Raw genomic sequence first — 19,022 nt, 5'->3', positions numbered from 1 at the left:
AACACTTACCAAGCACACGTAGGTCTGCAGAAGCCTTTACAGAGCCAATGCAGGCAGTAAATGCACCTTCGTCCTTCAGCTCGCAGTTTTGAACAATGAGAGTACTTCTTGTACCTTTACTAACAATATCATACTTTTCCCCAGCTTGAAGTTCCTGGTCACCTTTAAACCATTTAACTTCATAGGTTTCTTTGGATACTGAGCAAACAAATTGTGCCTTTTCACCCTCTACCACCTCCTGGCTCTGGGGCTTTCCTAGAAACTCAGCTGCCAATTCTAATGTAATATGAAGACAATATTTTAGGTGCAGTCTTATGGTTAAAGCAAATTCCTATCATTCACAAAATATTAGTTTGGGAAGAACGATCAGAGATACATAAGAGATATCTTACCATTGATCTTTAGTGTTGCTGTAGACTGTGAATTAGATAATCTGCAGCTGTATTCTCCAGCATCATCCATACGAAGGTCTCGGATAATAAGGATTCTCTTTCTGCCATCTGCAATGTGTTCGTATCTTCCACCCTCAGGCAATTCCTGGTCACCCTTATACCATGTTACCTCTGCATTGGACTTGGAGACCTCACAGATTAGTTTGATACTTGCAGTTTCGGTGCCTTCAACATTAGCCAAGTTCTTTGTAAATCTAGCCTCTTCCTCTGTAAGCAAAAGAATAAAACTACATTAGTCTGGATATTGTAAACAATTTTTTGGCACATAAATAAAATGTAAACAAAACTCACCAACAACAGTGAGCATGCCGGAGGATTTGAAGGTTCTTGCATCGCACTCATATTCAGCTTCATCATCAAAGGCTGCCTTGCTAATGATGAGAACACGCTGCACTCCCTTGGAAATAATCTCATACTTCTTGCCCTTTCTAATTTCAATCCCGTCTTTGTACCAGCGGACCTATCGACACATGGCCACAATTTATTTCCACCATAAATTATTGGTATACACAAATACATACAGACACACTGTGCAAATGTTTTGACCCCCCCCCCCCTTATTTCTTAATATTTCCCTTCCAAAGAGCCAAACATTCTTGTATTTTTAATGTATTCTTGAGGAATAGTAATCCAGGCTTCCTAATGGACTTTTTATGGGTCTCGTGTTTGGCAAGTTTCTTGCACTTTCAGTCCAGTCACTGTACCTAACTAGAGAAATGGTCAAGGAATGTTTTTCTTTTGCTTTTTTTGAATAGAGGCCTACTAAAGTATAAAAACATCTAACTTTAAAGCATGAACCAGTGAGAGACAGGAGGACATGATGACAGATGATCAGTCTGGTGATTAGTATCAGGGTAATGATGAGTGGTTGGAACAGGCAAGAGGGGAAATGAGATTGCTGCTAAGGTTGTTAATTCAATTCAATTTTAATTGTATAGCGCTTTTACAAAATTGGTAAAGTGTGTGTGTGCGTGTGTTTGATGTGTGTTTGTTAATCATTAAGTAAATGCAGTACCTTGGCACTTTCACGGGAAACTTCACATTCAAACTTGGCAGTCTCCTTCTCCCTGACCTCAACATCATGAAGAGGCTTAGTGAACTCAATATGTGGAGCTGATTTAACAAAAAGAGAAGAAAACATGAGACATGAGCATAATATGAATATCTTTTACATAGTGTAACAAAATAAATGATTAAAACATTTACTGGTTTGTATCTTTACTAATGTATTTTTACTTACGCTCAACACTTAAGAAAGCAGTTGTCTTGAAGTGTTTGGCATCACATGTGTATGTTTTGGAGTCATCAAGAGTACAGTCTTTGATTAGCAGCCTTCTTATGCGACCTTCAGCTACCATTTCATACTTCTTTGTTTTGTGAATTTCCTGTCCATCTTTGAACCAGGTCACATCAGCTTTATCTCTGCTGAGTTCACACTCGAGAATAGCAGTTGTCTCCTCTTCAACAGTCAGGTCCTCCAAGGGCCTGCTAAACTCAACAGGTGGCTCTGTGCGAAATAATTAGTTGTACGAAGTGAATACACAAAGTATAATAATTCATACCAGTGTAAAAAAATAATAAATCACCGCACATTTATATTGCAATATGTTGTAAAGCACATGCATCTTAAAAACCCAAAGCATTATTTGGAAAACTTATACAGCTTTATGTGATAATAATAATAAAAGGTTTTACCATTTACTGTAAGCTTGGCCTGGGCCTGAAAGTCCTTTGCTACCATCTTCACAAATCCACCATGTGCCATCTCAACTTTTCTCAGAGTCAAGCTGTGCAGTCTGCCCTCTGATCTGGTGACCACCTGCGTATGAAAATAAGTAAGTAATAGTTGTAATTCTTTTTTTTTTTTTTTTTTTTTTGTACGCTAACATATTTTCAAACCATTGTAGAATATTAGTATTTCTCAACAATACATCATTAAGTCCACCACTTTAACGACCATTCATGAGGTTAGTAAAAATAGATAGAAAAACACTTGGAGAGCAGAACAGCTCACTTTTTTTTTTTTCTTTAAAACCTCACCTGTAGGTCCTAGGGCCATATAAGAATGCAATTTTGTGGCAAATAATTTAAAATTGTGATTTATTATTAAATAAAAAAGGATATTAATTTTATAGGAGTCTATATGTGCAGTAACAGAAACATATTTCTATGTAACTTTGCAGAAACGAATCAAAAGAATCAACCAGATGCAAAGATATATAAACATACTGTATATAAATAATAATCTGTCAAACTTACTATATCACTTGGCTCCACTTTCGTTGTTCCAACAAACCATTCAACAGCAATGCCCTCATATGAAAGTTCACACTCGAACGTTGCTGTTTCTCCAGCAGTGACTGCGATATCCCGAAGAGGCCGCAAAAGGCTAATTTTCCGAGCTTGGAATCAAGAAGAAAACATTATTAGTAAGCTCAGGAAATAAATCCGATCTCTTAAAAAGCTTCAAACCTTAGTCTGAATTATCAAGTACTCGTAGCAGGAAAGCAGTGGTTCCATTACTTATAAGCTTCTAGCACAAACTCTGATCCTGACATTAGGCATGCCACAATTTCATGTAACCCAATTGGTCAGCAAGCAGGAACATAGGATAAGGGCTGGCAGTCATCCACCACCCCCTCTAGATAAGGCTAGTAGAGCCTAAAATAACCATATCTTCTGACTGGCTAAAACCTATGCATTGCCGATAGTAGATAAAGATGAGTGATCCCAGATCCCTGTGCACTAATTTTCCTTGTTTTATCCATTATATGTCTAACTAAATCATGAGCATTTTTTATTTACATAATGTCTAAACATATTTTAAGATGCCTTTTCCATGGATCTAAATGTAAATGCCACTTTTGTCCTTGTGACAACAATTTGTTTTTCACATTTCCTTTTGTTTATCTTAATCTGTTACAGTGACACACTATTTAAGGATTATCAAAAAAAAAAAACGGTAGGGTAAAATGTCAAAATAATACAAATAGGTATTAAGTATTAAATTTCAAAAATTTCAAATATACAATTTTAGGTCCAAAAACATGCATGGCCTGCGGTTTTATACAAAAAACTATAACTCTCACCTTTAACTCTGAGCTGAGCACTAGATTTAGCATTGGCAGCACTAAAGTCCACAGCTCCAGCCATGTCCATATGCACGTTATATAGAATCATTATGTGTTTGGTGCCTTCTTCTTTAATTTCACAGTCCTAATGAGAGTAAAGTTTTAAAGTTTTAGCTTGACAAGAAGTTTGAGTTGGGAAAAAAAAAACAAGGGATGGATTATTTGTGATGTGTCCTTACAGCAGACTGGTGCAAAGCTTCTCCTTTTAGTTTCCAGTGCCCATGCACATCCTCCTCGGAAATCTCAACCTCAAATCGAGCAGAGTTGGTCTCCGTGACCTCCATGCTGTACAATGGACGGATAATCTTAATGTCGCGCTCTGCAGAGAAAAACAAAATAATATGATGAAAAGATATCGATTTATTAATAGCTCATTTTTGTCTCGTTCGTGTGTTAAATGATATTTGTATGTGTATACCTTCAATGTTCAGCTTAGCTGTAGTTTTGTCAGAGCCACAGTCACAAACATATTCACCAATATTGGCCTTCTCTGCTTTCCTCAAAGTCAAAATGCGTTTCTTTCCCTCAGATTTGATAAGGATGTTTTTAGATGGGATAATCTCTGTGCCATCTTTGAACCATTTAACCTCAGCAGTGGGTTTACTCAGTTCACACTTCAGCACAACCTCATCCTTCTCAACTGCTGTGTAGTCCTGGAGCTTGGATGTGAAATAAGCATCTCCCTCTGAAAAAAAAATGTAATAAAAAATTAATAAATAAACAATCTTACTGCAAATATTAGTATTTACAATCTCTTTACCGTCATACTGTATGCAAGCAAACATATTTACCAAGCACTGTAAGCATGGCCTCTGAGGTCTTTCCAAGAGCCTCTACTTTAATTAGTGATGTATCATCGATGGACACCTCCTTGAAGGACAGAGTGTGGATCTTGCCATGTTCAGACATGTGCACCACTTTGCTCGGGTGCAGACGGGCATCATTTTTGTACCAGCTTACTTGAATTTTTTCATGGGAGAGTTCAATACTGAATTCTGCTGTCTCACGCTCCTTTACGGTAACATCCTTGATTGGTTTGACAAACTCAAGACGAATGCCTAAGCATGAAATCAAGTAGAGGTTATATATAAAGGAGTGACTAGACAAATGTATATGCTATAAGTGATTATCTGTATTTATTTCACCTTGGATGACCAGTTTGGCAGAGCTTCTCTTATCCTCAGCTTCAAACATGTATTTGGCCTCATCTTCAAAGGCGGCCGATTTGAGAACAAGTGTGTACCTTTTTTCCTCTGACAGAATGTCAAATTTGTCATCTGCCTTCAGCTCTTGAGAGCCCTTCAGCCATCGGTAAGTCTTTGCTACCCTTGACAGTTCACATTCAAATCTCGCCTCATCTTTCTCATATACTTGTACGTCACTTAAAGGCGTCAGGAATGAGATGGGCAGCTCTGTAACACAAAAGCAATTTCATTTTTATTAACTTCCAAATATAGCTCGTAAAATTTGGGGAGGGGGGGAGATAACGAGGGTGCACTACCTTTTACTTTAAGATTCGCAGCACATTTAGAATTTCCTCCCTGGAAGACCACCTCTCCTGTCTGGGCAACTTTGCAGTTATACAGTGTCAGTCTGTGTTTTGCACCTTCCTCGATGATCTCGACATCCTGTTAAAAAAAAAAAGCAAATTAGTATTAGCTATTTACAATAACTACAATAACAGCATTAACAAAACAGAGTTTCACGCTTACAGCTGACGAAGTGAGGACCTCCTCCTTCAGTTTCCATTGGCCATGGACATCATCCTCTGAGATTTCAACTTCAAAACGGGCAGTCTCACCATCGAACACTTCAACTCCATACATGGGCCGAACCACCTTCACATCACGGGCTGAAATCGAGAAATCTGTATTTAGACGTAGTGGTACTAAAGGGATGCCAAATTACTCACTTGTGAATAATTCAAAACGTCACCTTCGATGGTAAGATTTCCTGATGTTTTGTCTGTGCCACAGTCACAGGAATATACTCCTTTGTCTTTCTGTTCCACTTTCTTAATGTTGAGGATTCTTCGCTTACCCTCAACCTTTATGGCAACCATCTTTGAGGCCTTAATTTCAATCTCATTATGGAACCACTTGACAGGAACATCTTTGCTTAGCTCGCAGTCAAGATTGATCCCATCTTTCTCAACAGCAGTGTAGTCTTGCAACTTGGTAATAAATACAGCATCACCCTCTGCAAAAATTTGTTGAATTAGATAATATCATATGCAAACAATTATACAAAGGTTTGTACTACATTCCACTGTGTGACATATGTGTCTAGCATTGAATGAAAGCAAGTAGCTATCAATTAGCCTGATCCATCAACACCACAGATGCTTGCCAGATTTCACTCATTTAAAAACAAATCTTAGAAATAAAGAAAACATAGGAAGAAAAAGTGTTACCTATAACCAGAAGCTTAGCCTTGGTTGATATTCCTTTAGCCTCTGCCCTTATTTGACAAGTATCATCTAGTGTGACTTCCTTGATTTCTAACATATGCTTTCTCTCTTCAACATGTATTATTACTGTTCGGCTTGGATGCAATCTAATTTCATTTTTGTACCAAGTCACTGGGACATTCTCATGAGAGAGCTCTATGTCAAACCGAGCCGTTTCATTTTCCTTTACGGTTTGATCCTTTAATTCTGAGATGAACTTCAGCCTCAGACCTGCCATACAACATTGGTTCATTGTATAACAGATTTCCTTACACAGGGTTATTCCATGGTTTCGTCATTTGTAGATCAAGTACCATTTTTTGCGCAATAATTACCATAAAGAGGAAGGATAACCACTTACCCTCTACCGTTAGTTTTGCTGTTGATGTTTTGTCTAACACCATAATGGTGTATTCTCCCTCATCATCAAATTCACACTTATTGATTATCAAAATGTGTTTTTTTCCATCATCAATGATTTCATAATTATTTCCGGGTGTAATAATATCAGAACCCTTAAACCACATGACTTTAGCCACATCTTTATTGATAGCACACTCAAATTTGGCCTGTTTCTTTTCAGGCACAGAAACATCTTTCAATGGTGTAGTGAATTCCAATTCCATTTCTGGGAGGTGTGACAACAGTGAGCTCAGTGTAAAATAATATTAATATATTTCTTTTTTATGTAACAAAATAAAATAATTAAAAAAAAATGTTTTTAGCTGGAAAAATAACATTCCAATGTTTGCTTTACCTTTCACTGTGAGCATAGCACTTGTATTAGCATTCAGTGCTTGGTATGTAACTTCACCAGACTGATCAAGCTGAACATTTTTTAATGTAAGGAAGCGCTTTGTGCCCTCAGCTTTGATTTCACATGTCTGGAAAACAAACAAAAAAATAGTCAAGTGTACAATTTCAAAATGTAAGATTTGGTGATTGATTTTAATTTTTTTGAATACCTTTCTAAATGTTATTTGGAATAAAGCAATAAAGTTCAATAAAGTCTTCAGTCACGAAGCATGAAAATACAACCCGGTCTTACCGGAGATCTCGTGAGAACCTGCCCTTTAAGTTTCCATTCTCCAGGCACATCCTCCTCTGAGATTTCAGTATCAAATTTGGCCTCCTCTTTTTCAACCACTTCCACACTTGCAAGGGGTTTCAAGACCTCAGCTTCACGCTCTATAGTGGAATTAAACATAAGGCATAAAAATGACTAATTATAAATTCCTTTAAACACAAACACACGAAAATAAACTATATGGCAAAGGACAAACCTCCAAGTGTAAGCTTTGCTGTGTATCGTTTGCCCTCAACTTCCATGGCATACTCATCAACATCACTTGGTTGAGCATTCTTTATAGTCAGAATGATATCTTTTCCATCCTTCTTAACTTCAGTCTTGTCTGTGGGCTCAAGTGGAATCTCTTCATTTCCCTTGAACCACTTCCAGTTGGGGGTGTCTTTGAAGAGTTCGCACTTGAAGGTAGCAGTGGCCTTTGGTTTCACATGCTGGTCCCTCAGTGGTTTTACCAACCAGTCTCTGATGATTTCTGTTAAATTGATAATGGATAATGTTTATATTGTTATTATGTAAAAGATACTCACACTGTGGTAACGGGTTAAAAAAGTCTTATACTTACCAAGAACCTTCACAGTTGTTTGAGTTTTCAGATTTTCACATTCGCATGTGTAAATCCCAGCATCAGCTTCAGTTGCATTCTGGATTGTCACAGCATGTGACAATCCTATAATGTTAATGGCAATCTTGCCAGTAACTGCTTTGAGCTCAGTGCCATCCTTTTTCCAGACCACTTCTCTCTCTTTGTTTAACTCACAGGTCAAGTACATGGGCTGTCCCTTGAGCACAGACACTTCCTCCTCCAGAGTCTTGATGAATTTAACAGGCAGCTCTGGTTTAAACAAAAGGTAAATTATTTAGTAAAAATTCATGCAGGAATACTGGTACTGTTTCTCACTATGAGATATGGTTAGCCTACGTTTAAAACTCTGCTCACCTTCAACAATAAGTCTGGCCATGGAGGTCTTCTCTTTATTTCCCAGCTTGGCAACGCATGTATATTCCCCTCTGTCAGAAAGCTGAACATCAATAATGGCCAATTTTCTGTCTTTTCCATCAGAAGTGAACTTGTACTTTGGACCCTCCCTTATGTTACTTCCATCCTTCATCCATGATGTGATAGCAGTAGAAGGAGAAATCTGGCACTCAAACACAGCAGAGGAACCAATAGACTCGGCCTCCAGCAACACAACATCTTTAACCTCTTTCACAAACTTAAGAGGGACAGCTTTAAGCTGGAAAGCAAATGGTGACTCTCCTGGAGGTTTATCACCACCACCACCACCAGGTCTGAGCCCTCTTCCACGTCCTGCATCACCAGGAGATGGAGTCTGGCGTGCTGAAAGGTGTGTTAGAAAGAAGATCGTTAATGTGCTAATAGAAACATGGTGGGCTAATTAATGCTTATGTTATATAATCAGAATCAGAACATTGTCCTTACGTCTAAGCCCTCTTCCTCTGCCTATTGGTGTATCTTCCTTGGGTTTCCCATCTGTTTAAAATATTACAATAAATTTGTAATTGTTGATTAAACGATATTGAACCTTTACTTACACTTATTTGTGATGGAAGCCAAAAAGATGTAATTTTTTTTTCAATGAGACATGTCTATGGCATACATTTAGAAGTGAAGATTAAGAAAATAAACACTTAAAAACAAATACATTTACACAAAACAGACAACAACTGACATTTACAAACACAGTGACTGATACCCATGTACAGACAATTATTGACAACAAAAAGAAACCAAACCAAAATGAAATGTTGAAAGCTTTTGCTTCAGAAGGGTGGGTGGACTTATAAAAAGAATGAAGGAAATACAGACAGCTATTAAGGAACATTCTTGAAACAATTAGGGAAATGATGCCAAGGTTAAAGGTTAAAGAAGTGGATGTATATTATTTGTGATTATTTTTGAAGACCAGGGAAGGCATGAAATACCAATGGTGAGGTTTTGGTTTCCCTCTCACCTATCTTGTCACCCGTGCCTCCTGTAGTTTCTATGGCTCCATCCACCAAGGTAATATCAAACTCTTCTGCTTCATAATTTTCAGAAGGAACAAGCTCCCAGCCCCACGTTTCTTCTTCTTCATCTTCTTTTTTCTCATCTTCAAATTCCACTCCTTCGAACACTAGTTCTTCTTGTTGAGTTGGAATCTTTTGCAGCTTCACAGCTCCAGGAGATAACTCTTTAATTAATGCTATTTTTTCTTTTTCAGGAGGTTCCTGAGATGCTTTCGGTTGGGAAGAGATTGGGACCTTTTTTAGAGTCACAGTCTCTATTAGATCTTTAGGTAAAACTCTATTAGAAGCCGTTGCACTAGACTTCTTCTGCAGTGGAATGGGTTCGGTTTTGGGTGAAAGAGTGCTCATCACTTCTACCTCTTTCTCTTCTTTCATCGTTTTTTCTGGCGGAGAACCAATCTTTTGAAGAACAGATGATTTGCATATTTCCTTTGGGCTTTCTTTGGGTTTCGTCATTGTGGTCAATGAAGGTTTTTCATCATTGGGTTTCTCAAACTTTGGTGAGATCTTTTCAAGTTTGGTATCTTCCTTTAAGCGTTCCACTGGTTTCAGTGAAACATCTTCTTTTTCTTCATATTTTAGACTGTGTTTACCCTTCTTAATTGTCAGTGGCTTTGCTTCTAAATATGTATTTTTTTCTGTCTTTTTTGCTTGACTTTGAACTTTATCTTCTTTGTCTGGCTTTTCATCTTTTTTTGATTTCTCCTGATCCTGTAATAATTGATAAGAACTTTTCTCCACCTCATTGTTCTCTGTTGGAATTCTTTTTGCTTTAGTGAGTAACTCAGACTCTTCGCGCTCGCTTATGCCGGTCAAAGGTTTTGGTGACATTGCTTCTTCTATTTTTGTAGATGTTGGTGTTTTTTCTTTTTTCTTCATAGGTTCATCTTTTGACTTATCAGGTCTCTCAAGTGGTTTCAGCACTACCTTTTCATGTTCCTGTTCAGTTAATGGTATCTTGGATATTTTTTTGGTAGTTAGACTTGGAGTCTTGGAACCTTCTTCTTTTGGCATCTTGTCCTTCTTAAAAGCCTCTTTGTGTTCTGACCATGGCGGTGTAGTTTCAGGTTCAATATGCTTCTGTTCTTTTATTTTCACATGTTCTTCCTGTTTCTTCTCCTGATGTTTTATTTCATCAGTCTTAAGTTTCTGAACATCCTCTTTTACTTCAGTGCTACTAGGAATTTTAACCTCCATCACAGACTTTGAGATTTCAGCCTTTGAGATTTCCTGAATGGTCACCACTGGAATTTTAGATTGCTGCTCTTGTTGAGTCTTGCTAATTTTTGTCTGGGTCATGACTTTATGCTGTGACTCGTGGTCTTTGGCTCTTGTAGTAACTTTTTTTAAGACTGGTATAGCCTTTTTCTTGTGCACATCAATGGGTTTAAGATATTGTTCTAAGGCAATAAATGTAACATCACAAACAGTACAGTATTTAAGACAGAGGACTGCAAAATACAATACACAACACTCAACAGAACAAATATCAGTTACATTTCTATTTAGCTAATTTAGGGTATGGATGACCCTTATACTTCCTTATAAAGTATTTATAAATATTATATTGTGTAATGTGTAATATTATAATAATAAATTATAATAAGAAGAATTGACTAATCGCCAACAAATGGAAATGTTTCACAATTATAACCCTTGTTTCATTGTGATAAAGTTAAACTAAAGGAACAAGGAGACAAGTGAGACAATACACAGAACACCAATATACATACCTTTCTGGACAGGGCCAGGAGTTTGAACAGGACCATCATCTGCAGAGATTAGCACATTTTAAATTAATAATATGGTTAATGATAAAGCCTTTAATGGGGCCTTGAATATTTAAAGAACTTGATTATTTAAATGGTTTCACTAATGTTAATTTTAGTCACAGAGTTATTGTCATAGCTCAATTGTCCTATACTTTGCACTGAAAATATATATTTTATTGAATTAATTAAATAATTTGATTTAAATCAAATAATAAATAAAAAATAGAAATAACTATAACAACAACATATTAATAATAATAATAATAATTATTATTATTATTATTATTATTATTATTATTATTATTATTATTATATTTATAACAACAACAATAATAATAATAATAATAATAATAATAATAATAATAATAATAGTTAATGATTTATAATAATAAATATTTAGCAACTTCATAATAGCTTGTGAATTCCAAACTACTAAATTGAAAATCAATCAATCAATCATAGACACTCTTTGCTATGCTTTGCTATGGTCTCCTAGGTTAGAGATGCAACTGGTTTAGATATCTGAATATAATATAGACTACAGAGAATCAAGGTATTTGCTTGAATAGCACAGTTGTTGTTAAAAGAAAACATGTCTATTCTTAATGAATAATTCTTAATGGTCAGCCATAGTGGGACCTTAGTAAGACAATATCAGTAGAATGGATATGCATAACCACGCAAATACATAAAATCCAGATAAATATTGAAATATGTGAAGCACACATATATAAACATAGCCAAATTATAACATAGAGACTGTGAGTATTATACAACCCAGGGTACAAAAAAAAAGGTCTGGCACAAGTAAAATGTTGACACAAAAAACAAAAAAAGACAACTTTTAAAACTAAATACAAAAGACAAAATATAAAACAGACTCTCTACCTTGAGGAGGAGAGGCTGTTTTTTCTACTGCTGTCTCTGTTGGCACCAGTACCTCAGGTGATGCCATTTTCTCTTTAAATGAAAAGTATGTAATTGTCAAGGAATAATCAGATGCATGGAAAGTGCTGAATTAAATAATGTATGAAACACATGTTTCAAAGAACACAAAAGAGATTGCAACAGAAAGGAGAAGAAGAAAAAGAAAAAGAAGAAGAAAAAAAAACAGAAAAACCTGAGACTCTACCTAGAGAAGGAGATACTTTTTGTGCAAGTGGCACAACTGTTGGCTTTGGTGACTCTGGTGTTGTTGTCTTCACCATTGTTGGCTCTTTAAATGAAAGGATATAGTTGAAACATATTTTTTAAAAATATATGACAAAAGGTAAAAGAATGGGGTGTACAGAATAATAGACATGGAACAAATATTGTACCTTGAGAAATACTTTCTGCTGGCTTTGGTGCCTCAGGTGTTGTTTTCTTCTCAACAATAGGCTCTTTAAATTGAAGCAAGCCATTGTCACAATAAATATAGACACTATATATATTATATAACAGGAGAAATCGGGAGATAAAATAGACGATATGGACATAATACTTTACCTTGAAGAGGTGCAACTTTGTGTTCAAGTGGTGCTACTGTTGGCTTTGGTGCCTCAGTTATGGGCTCCTTCTCAACAGTCAGCTCTTCAAAGGAAGGAATGGTGTTACGATAAATAAATTGTATATGTACTGTATATTTATAGAAAAGGTAACAAAACAGACATTTCAGTACACGAAGCAAGAAGAAATCAAAATGATCACAAAATCTACTGCAGACATTGAAGAACAAACAAGACATGATTTTATCTTCACCATAGTTGGCTTTTTAAAGAAAAGCATGCCAGTCAGGTAATGGAATTATGCATGGGCAAATAAAAAAAATTCCAAACTACACATGAAGAGAAACACCTAACACACCTATTTAATTTTGTATTAAAAACACAAAAGAACAGACCAGAGACAAAAAAAAAAGACATGAAAGCCAAGCTAGTACCTTGAGGTGGAGAGGCTTTTTTGCCAACTGGCACCACTGTTGGCGTTGTTGCCTCAGGCATGGCCTTCTTCTCCAAAATTGGCACTTTAAATAAAGGCATACCCACGTCAGAAACAAGAATTGATTTTATACAACTACAAACTACACGTTAAAAGGAACACCTAATATAGCCATGTTATTTTGTATTAAGAACACACAAGAACAGACCAGAGACAAAATAAGACATAAAGGTCAAGACAGTACCTTGAGGTGGAGCGAGTTTTTTCTCAACTGCCACCATCATTGGCTTTGGTGCATCAAGTGTTGCCTTTTTCTCCTCAGTTGGCTCTTTAACTAAAATCATGGCAATACTACAGTCAAGAATTGATATTCTAAATGGAAAGAGTTGTTGAATTACCAAATTTTCAAGCTAGACAAGCAGAGGAACACCTAACCGAGCCATCTCACATGTATTAAAAACACACAAGAAGAAACCAGGGAGCAGTTAGAAAATAAAAAAATACAAAAATAAAATAAAAACCCTGGAGACATGAAGAGCAAGACGGTACCTTGAGGTGAAGAGACCTTTTTCTCAACTGCCACCACTGTTGGCTTTGGTGCCTCAGGTGTTGATTTCTTCTCAGCAGTTGGCTCTTTATATAAAACATGGCAATGTTGCAGCCAAGAATTAACATTATGCATGGGAAGAAGTTCAGAATTACAATAAAATATTGTATTAAGAATAAAGAAAGAAAAAGTAAAAATAAAAAATAAAACGAAGACAGTACCTTGAAGTGGTGAGACTTTTTTCTCAATTGACATCACTGATGTCTTTGGTACCTCAGGTGTGGTTTTCTTCTCCAATGTTGGTTCTTTAACTAAAATCATGGCAGTGTTGCAGTCAAGAATTTTTATTTTGCAGTAAAGACGTGCTGCATTACAGAATATTCAAAGAACAGGGAGAAAGAACCAGACAACATGGACGACAAAAAAGGTACCTTGAGGGGAAGAAACTTTTTGTGGTGTCACTGTTGACTTTGGTGCCTCTGGTGTTGGCTTCTCCTCATCTATTTGGACTTTAAATAAAAGCAAGCCATCGTCAGAATCATATGATGCATATGTTAAGCATACAGGTCATGTGTTAAAAAAACACACCACATACTTCATCATGTTGTATTAGAAAATCAAGAGCGGACATTGAAATGTTTGAACCAGATTACACAAATTAAGAAGAACATAAGATAATTTCGCTTGCCTAATCAGCAAGCATTGCAAGATAAGACAAAGAGCACTTCGTATAAAGTGCATTAAGAATGTAGATATTCGAAGAAGGCACATGTATAAAGGTTTATTAAAGTACCTCTTGCAGGCATTTTAGGCTCTTTTTTCAATTGTATATCACTTTCTTTGGGTAGCACTTTTATAGCTTCTTTTGGCAGCACTTTATCAACAAACTTTGGCTTAGTTTGTGACTCATCACTCCTGAGCACCAAGTGTGGAAGCTTTGGAACTTCTTGCACAACAGCACATGTCTCTGGGCTCTTCTCGGTTTCCAAATGTGTCACTTGTATAATTGGTTTAGACTTAATTTCAGGGCTCTCTTTCTTTGTTTCTGTTTCTGTAGATGGCAAACTCAACAAATGTTTTGGTTTAAAAACTTGTTCATAATGAGCTTTTTCATTTTCCACATAAACTTCATGAGTCTCTTCAGATTGACATGGAATGTCAGGACTTTTAATTGAAAGCTCTTCTTCTGACTTGACTTGCTCCACTTCGGTAGTCTTCTCCATTTTTTTCACAGAACTGTCCACTGGGTATAAGGTTTGTTCAACTCTCTTTAGAGCTGTTTAGATTTTAAAGAAAAAATGAGATTGAACACTGTGGCAATATAAGAAGAACTTTTAAACACACATGCAAATAAAGAAAATAAATTGCTTATGTGCTCATAGATTTCATTACAGTTGAGTCGTCAATACACTTAAATTAAGTATTAAAATACATATCAAAGTAGAGTTTATCAAGATACTAATATTTTACATTTTACATTTGTATATATAAAGTTTGGGGAAGTTTTTCCCTATAGCTGGTTCTTTTAAATCCAGAGTACTTAATTCTAAACAGAATCCTAAACAGAAAGCCATCCAGGTCAGACAAACCTTGGATAGGAGCAATCACTGTCTGCACTGTCTAGTTTTAATCTCTGGCATTTCTTCAGTTGTCATTTTTTCAAAGTTAATTTTAGCTACTTTTAAAAAAGTCTTTTCAGGACTTTTATATGAGGATTCTTTTGAAATCCTCGCCTCCAACAAGGAGATCTTTTCAGTTTTCTTATATATGTCCACTGTAAAGTCAGTTCTCTTTACTAATCTGCAATATGGTATCTCTGTGTAATGTATGAATTAGTTTTTTTTTTTTTTCGTTTAAAAAAATAGAGATAATTCTGTAATTAGCACTTTTTTTGCTCATTTAACTTTTTTAGTAATAACAATTTACCTGATGAATAAAAAGTGTTTGACATTATATTAGACATATTTCTTCCATAATAGAATCCTTTCAAAAGAATACTAAGGATTACAGAGGAAAAACCCTCAAGCCCAACCAAGCATACCTCTGGCCATGGCCAGTTCCATCTTTTCTTGAGGTTTAGCAGCAGGTTTTTCTTCAGTAAGTCTTTCTTGAGTTTTAACTTCAGATTGTGTCAATAAACTGTCTTCAGACTTATAAGATTTGCTCTTGGTTTCATAAAAGATTTTCTTAGATAATTCCACTTCACATTCAACTCCTTCTGGAGCTGCTAAAAGGTTTATAATAATAAAAAAAAAGGATTTCACCATATTGAATTTAAAAAAATCTGTAACACATCTGATAAAGACGTTATATTACTTTTCTATGAAAAGATTTTATCTTAATAATTCTGGTATCAGAAATGCATCAGTAGACAAAAGCGGCTTCGTTTCTCATTCAGAATATTTTAATCTGGCTTTATAGAGGTTTTAAATAAATTTTTACATAAATTTCAGTATTTATTCATTTATTTATTTATGTGTTTATAATAAGTAAAAAACTTTCTTTAAAGATGATTAACTTGCTGATGGAAATTCTCAAGTGAAATCTTAAGTCATGGCAAATCGACCTTTTTGTTGATTTAAGTCAACAATGTGCATTAAATGTGCATAAAGAATAGGGGACACATATTTGAGAATAGCAATGTACGTTTTGGACATAGATGATACATTGTTTAAAAGCGGAGTGAAAGAAGCCAATGTGAAAAATCCTTTTCTCACAGAGGTCGAGGTCCCTGGCATGATCGGTCTCCCATTTTTCATGCTGCCATTTCATTCATCATTAGGAAGATTAAAAACAATTCACACATTCACCAGGGAAGCCAAACCTAACAACCCCACGAGGGAGTGTAGGAGATATGACATCATACCAATAACTGCGAGCCATTCTCACTTTCTTTATTGTCCATCCCATTGGTTGCATTAAGCCCAGGTGAGAAAACTCTTTGAAGAATACAGATGGGTCCCCAACTAACCTTTCTCAAACTAAAAAAGCTACACTTCAAACATTTCAAAACAACAAAAAGAAGTCCAGTTGCCATGACTCAACATTCAGGCTACTTATAATTTCCAACACTAACTCAACCTGACAGGTTGTAAAAAAAATGTTGTTACTCATTTAGGTATGTGTAAAAAGAAATTATTAATGAGAATAAAGCCCCCAAGACCAAGTAAGCATACTGTACCTTTGGAAGTTGCAACCTTCATTTCAATTTCGGGTTTCCTCACTAGCTCACTCTCACTTGGCACTTTAATTTCTTGCTTAATTTGAACCAATTTCAATGAAGTCTCCACAGGCTGATATGACAAAACACTTTCGCATGATAGTTCTTGTCTTGAAATCAGTTCCTGAGTTACAGAAATTTCCTCTAATCTTTCCATTGCTGTATATTGAGATTGTTCGACTTCTTTGGAAGCTGCAAATATATTAAATAACTTTAAGATTTGACCATCTACTGGTCCGTGATAAGAACATACAAAAGCAGATGTTCACAAGATGTAATTGCCATACACGTAAATGTGTTCTGTTGAAATGATCAGTACCAGTTTACATGCTGCTAAGAACACACTGTGTTAAAGACAGAACAAATAATCAAAGAAAGACATTTACGTATTATATTAGGGACAAATTCCCAAGATCAGTCATGCATACCTCTGGAAGGAGCCTCCTTTTGAGGTCGAGGTACAAGTGCTTCCTCAGTTGGAACTTCTGTGTATTTAAGTTCAACCACTTTGTAAAAGTAGAAATGACATCAGACAAGAAGAAAAAAAACACGACACAAATTTTAAGATCAATAATATCTTCAACAGAATGTCATTTCGGCACCTCAAAAGAAATTTTCAGGATGTTTAAAAACATTTTGCAAAAAAAAAAAAAAAGGATTTTTATGGGAACGTTTTAAGAACAGAAAACAATGTTAAATATTTAGGTATTTATACCTCTCTTTGGGGGAGACTTCTTTTTAGGAGCAGGTGTCTGTTCTTTTTCCTGGATGACTTCAGGTTTTGCCAGAGGTACCTCTGGGAACCATTGGTTTGCCTCTGGCTCTACTTTTGGAGCTTGTGCGAGAACAACATTTGGTCCTTCTTTATCAACTGGCTCTATTGTAGGGATTGAAGTTAACTCAAACTTTGTAAGTGCCTCTGGTTTTCTACTGGCTGAAGACACAGGTATAGGCTCTGGCTTTTTAGCCAGTTGGACTTCTACCAGCTCTATAGAGGCAGGTTCTGGTATTTTAAACACATCAGCCTTTTGCACTTCAAGTACAACTGGTGAAGTCTCAGGTTTTCTAGTTAAGACAACTGCAGTTTCTTGTTCTTTACTTGGCTTAGTCTTCAGTGCTGCAGACGATTCCTCTTTAGGCTTTGTTACCTTCAATGGTTCATGGACAACTGATGGCACATGGTCTGATTTTTTCTCTGGTGCTATTGTTGGTGTTTCTGTTGTCTTCTCCATCTCACAAGCTTGGGAAGAAGATATCTTGGTTATACTTATAAACAAGACAATGACACTTATATGAATTTAATATCTCAAAGACTGGTAAGAGGTTAATTTTAAGAAATGAAGAATTTGGACAACCAAATTTGGCTGCCGGCACACACAGACAATACACACACAGTTTTATAATAATAATAAAGGTTTATCACAGACGAAAGCAACAGAAAAAGACAAGTTTTAGCACAAAATGGCAAAAACCAAATGTATAGATTATTTAACATTTGACACTTATTCCAATTCACAGTTACCTTTTAATGGTGTAATGGCTGTTTTTTGAGGTAAAACCTCTTCATGTTTTGTAGTTACTTCTGGTTGGGGTAATGCTTCTGGCGTCACAGGGGTAGCTAGTTCTTTTAACAAATATTCAAAGTAAGAATATTTTGTAAAATATAAACATGACAAGAGAAACCATACATAAAGGACAAAAGCAATATTGAAGAGCAATATTTGAAGAAGCAGGAAACGGTTTTTAAACAAACAAACAAACAAAAAACACCATATTCACCTTATAGATGATGAATAACAATGACCACAACATATAAATCATACAGACAAACAGAAGTAGACAGACAAAAAGATGGAAAGACATTTAGACACAGGCATATTCTATACAGGTAGCTGATTTGGTACCTTGTATTGATGTGAGCTCAGGTTTCTTTGTAACTGAAATCTGAGATTCTGTTTTGGGTTTTAGCTCTGTCTTCAGTGCAGGTTTTGGTTCAGGCTTAGGTTCAGGTTTTAGCTCTGTCTTCAGTGCAGGTTTTGTTTCAGGCTTAGGTTCAGGCTTTAGCTCAGTCTTCAGTGCAGATTTTGGTTCAGGCTTAGGTTCAGGCTTCAGCTCAGTCTTCAGTGCAGGTTTTGGTTTAGGCTTCAGCTCAGTCTTCAGCACAGGTTTTGGTTCAAGTTTTGGTTCAGGCTTCAGCTCAGTCTTCAGTGCAGGTTTTGTTTCAGGCTTCAGCTCAGTCTTCAGCTCAGTCTTCAGTGCAGGTTTTGGTTTAGGTTTAGTTTCAGGCTTTAGCTCTGTCTTCAATGCAGGTTTTGGTTCTGGGTGAGCTTCAGGTTTTAGCTCTGTCTTCAGTGCAGGTTTTTGTTCAGGCTTAGGTTCAGGTTTTAGCTTCTGTGTAGCTTTTGATTTAGGTTCA

The 19,022-nt window shown here is 36.1% G+C and overlaps 1 protein-coding gene across 1 annotated transcript in view; it reads right to left on the bottom strand.

The window, feature by feature from the left end:
* ttn.1 (titin, tandem duplicate 1) overlaps window positions 1-19,022 on the bottom strand; it is a 137,304-nt gene that overhangs the window by 82,283 nt on the left and 35,999 nt on the right. The window contains 41 exon segments of the mRNA XM_053496981.1: window positions 10-276; window positions 393-659; window positions 744-912; window positions 1,468-1,565; window positions 1,693-1,959; window positions 2,148-2,271; window positions 2,712-2,854; window positions 3,542-3,668; window positions 3,763-3,902; window positions 4,002-4,268; window positions 4,375-4,641; window positions 4,729-4,995; window positions 5,085-5,211; window positions 5,296-5,435; window positions 5,519-5,782; window positions 5,997-6,263; window positions 6,394-6,660; window positions 6,790-6,916; window positions 7,081-7,220; window positions 7,316-7,591; window positions 7,682-7,951; window positions 8,057-8,458; window positions 8,561-8,611; window positions 10,881-10,919; window positions 11,808-11,879; window positions 12,052-12,135; window positions 12,239-12,301; window positions 12,408-12,491; window positions 12,841-12,924; window positions 13,084-13,167; window positions 13,389-13,472; window positions 13,608-13,691; window positions 13,818-13,895; window positions 14,180-14,697; window positions 15,004-15,202; window positions 15,428-15,610; window positions 16,568-16,798; window positions 17,035-17,112; window positions 17,322-17,846; window positions 18,129-18,230; window positions 18,511-18,718. Of these exon segments, the coding sequence (XP_053352956.1) occupies window positions 10-276; window positions 393-659; window positions 744-912; window positions 1,468-1,565; window positions 1,693-1,959; window positions 2,148-2,271; window positions 2,712-2,854; window positions 3,542-3,668; window positions 3,763-3,902; window positions 4,002-4,268; window positions 4,375-4,641; window positions 4,729-4,995; window positions 5,085-5,211; window positions 5,296-5,435; window positions 5,519-5,782; window positions 5,997-6,263; window positions 6,394-6,660; window positions 6,790-6,916; window positions 7,081-7,220; window positions 7,316-7,591; window positions 7,682-7,951; window positions 8,057-8,458; window positions 8,561-8,611; window positions 10,881-10,919; window positions 11,808-11,879; window positions 12,052-12,135; window positions 12,239-12,301; window positions 12,408-12,491; window positions 12,841-12,924; window positions 13,084-13,167; window positions 13,389-13,472; window positions 13,608-13,691; window positions 13,818-13,895; window positions 14,180-14,697; window positions 15,004-15,202; window positions 15,428-15,610; window positions 16,568-16,798; window positions 17,035-17,112; window positions 17,322-17,846; window positions 18,129-18,230; window positions 18,511-18,718 (7,534 nt within the window).

Source organism: Clarias gariepinus, chromosome 5 (genome assembly GCF_024256425.1).
Source record: "Clarias gariepinus isolate MV-2021 ecotype Netherlands chromosome 5, CGAR_prim_01v2, whole genome shotgun sequence".
Taxonomy (NCBI): Eukaryota; Metazoa; Chordata; class Actinopteri; order Siluriformes; family Clariidae; genus Clarias; species Clarias gariepinus.
Note: the sequence above shows the minus strand (reverse complement) of the source record. Positions and strands in the feature narration are given on the sequence as shown.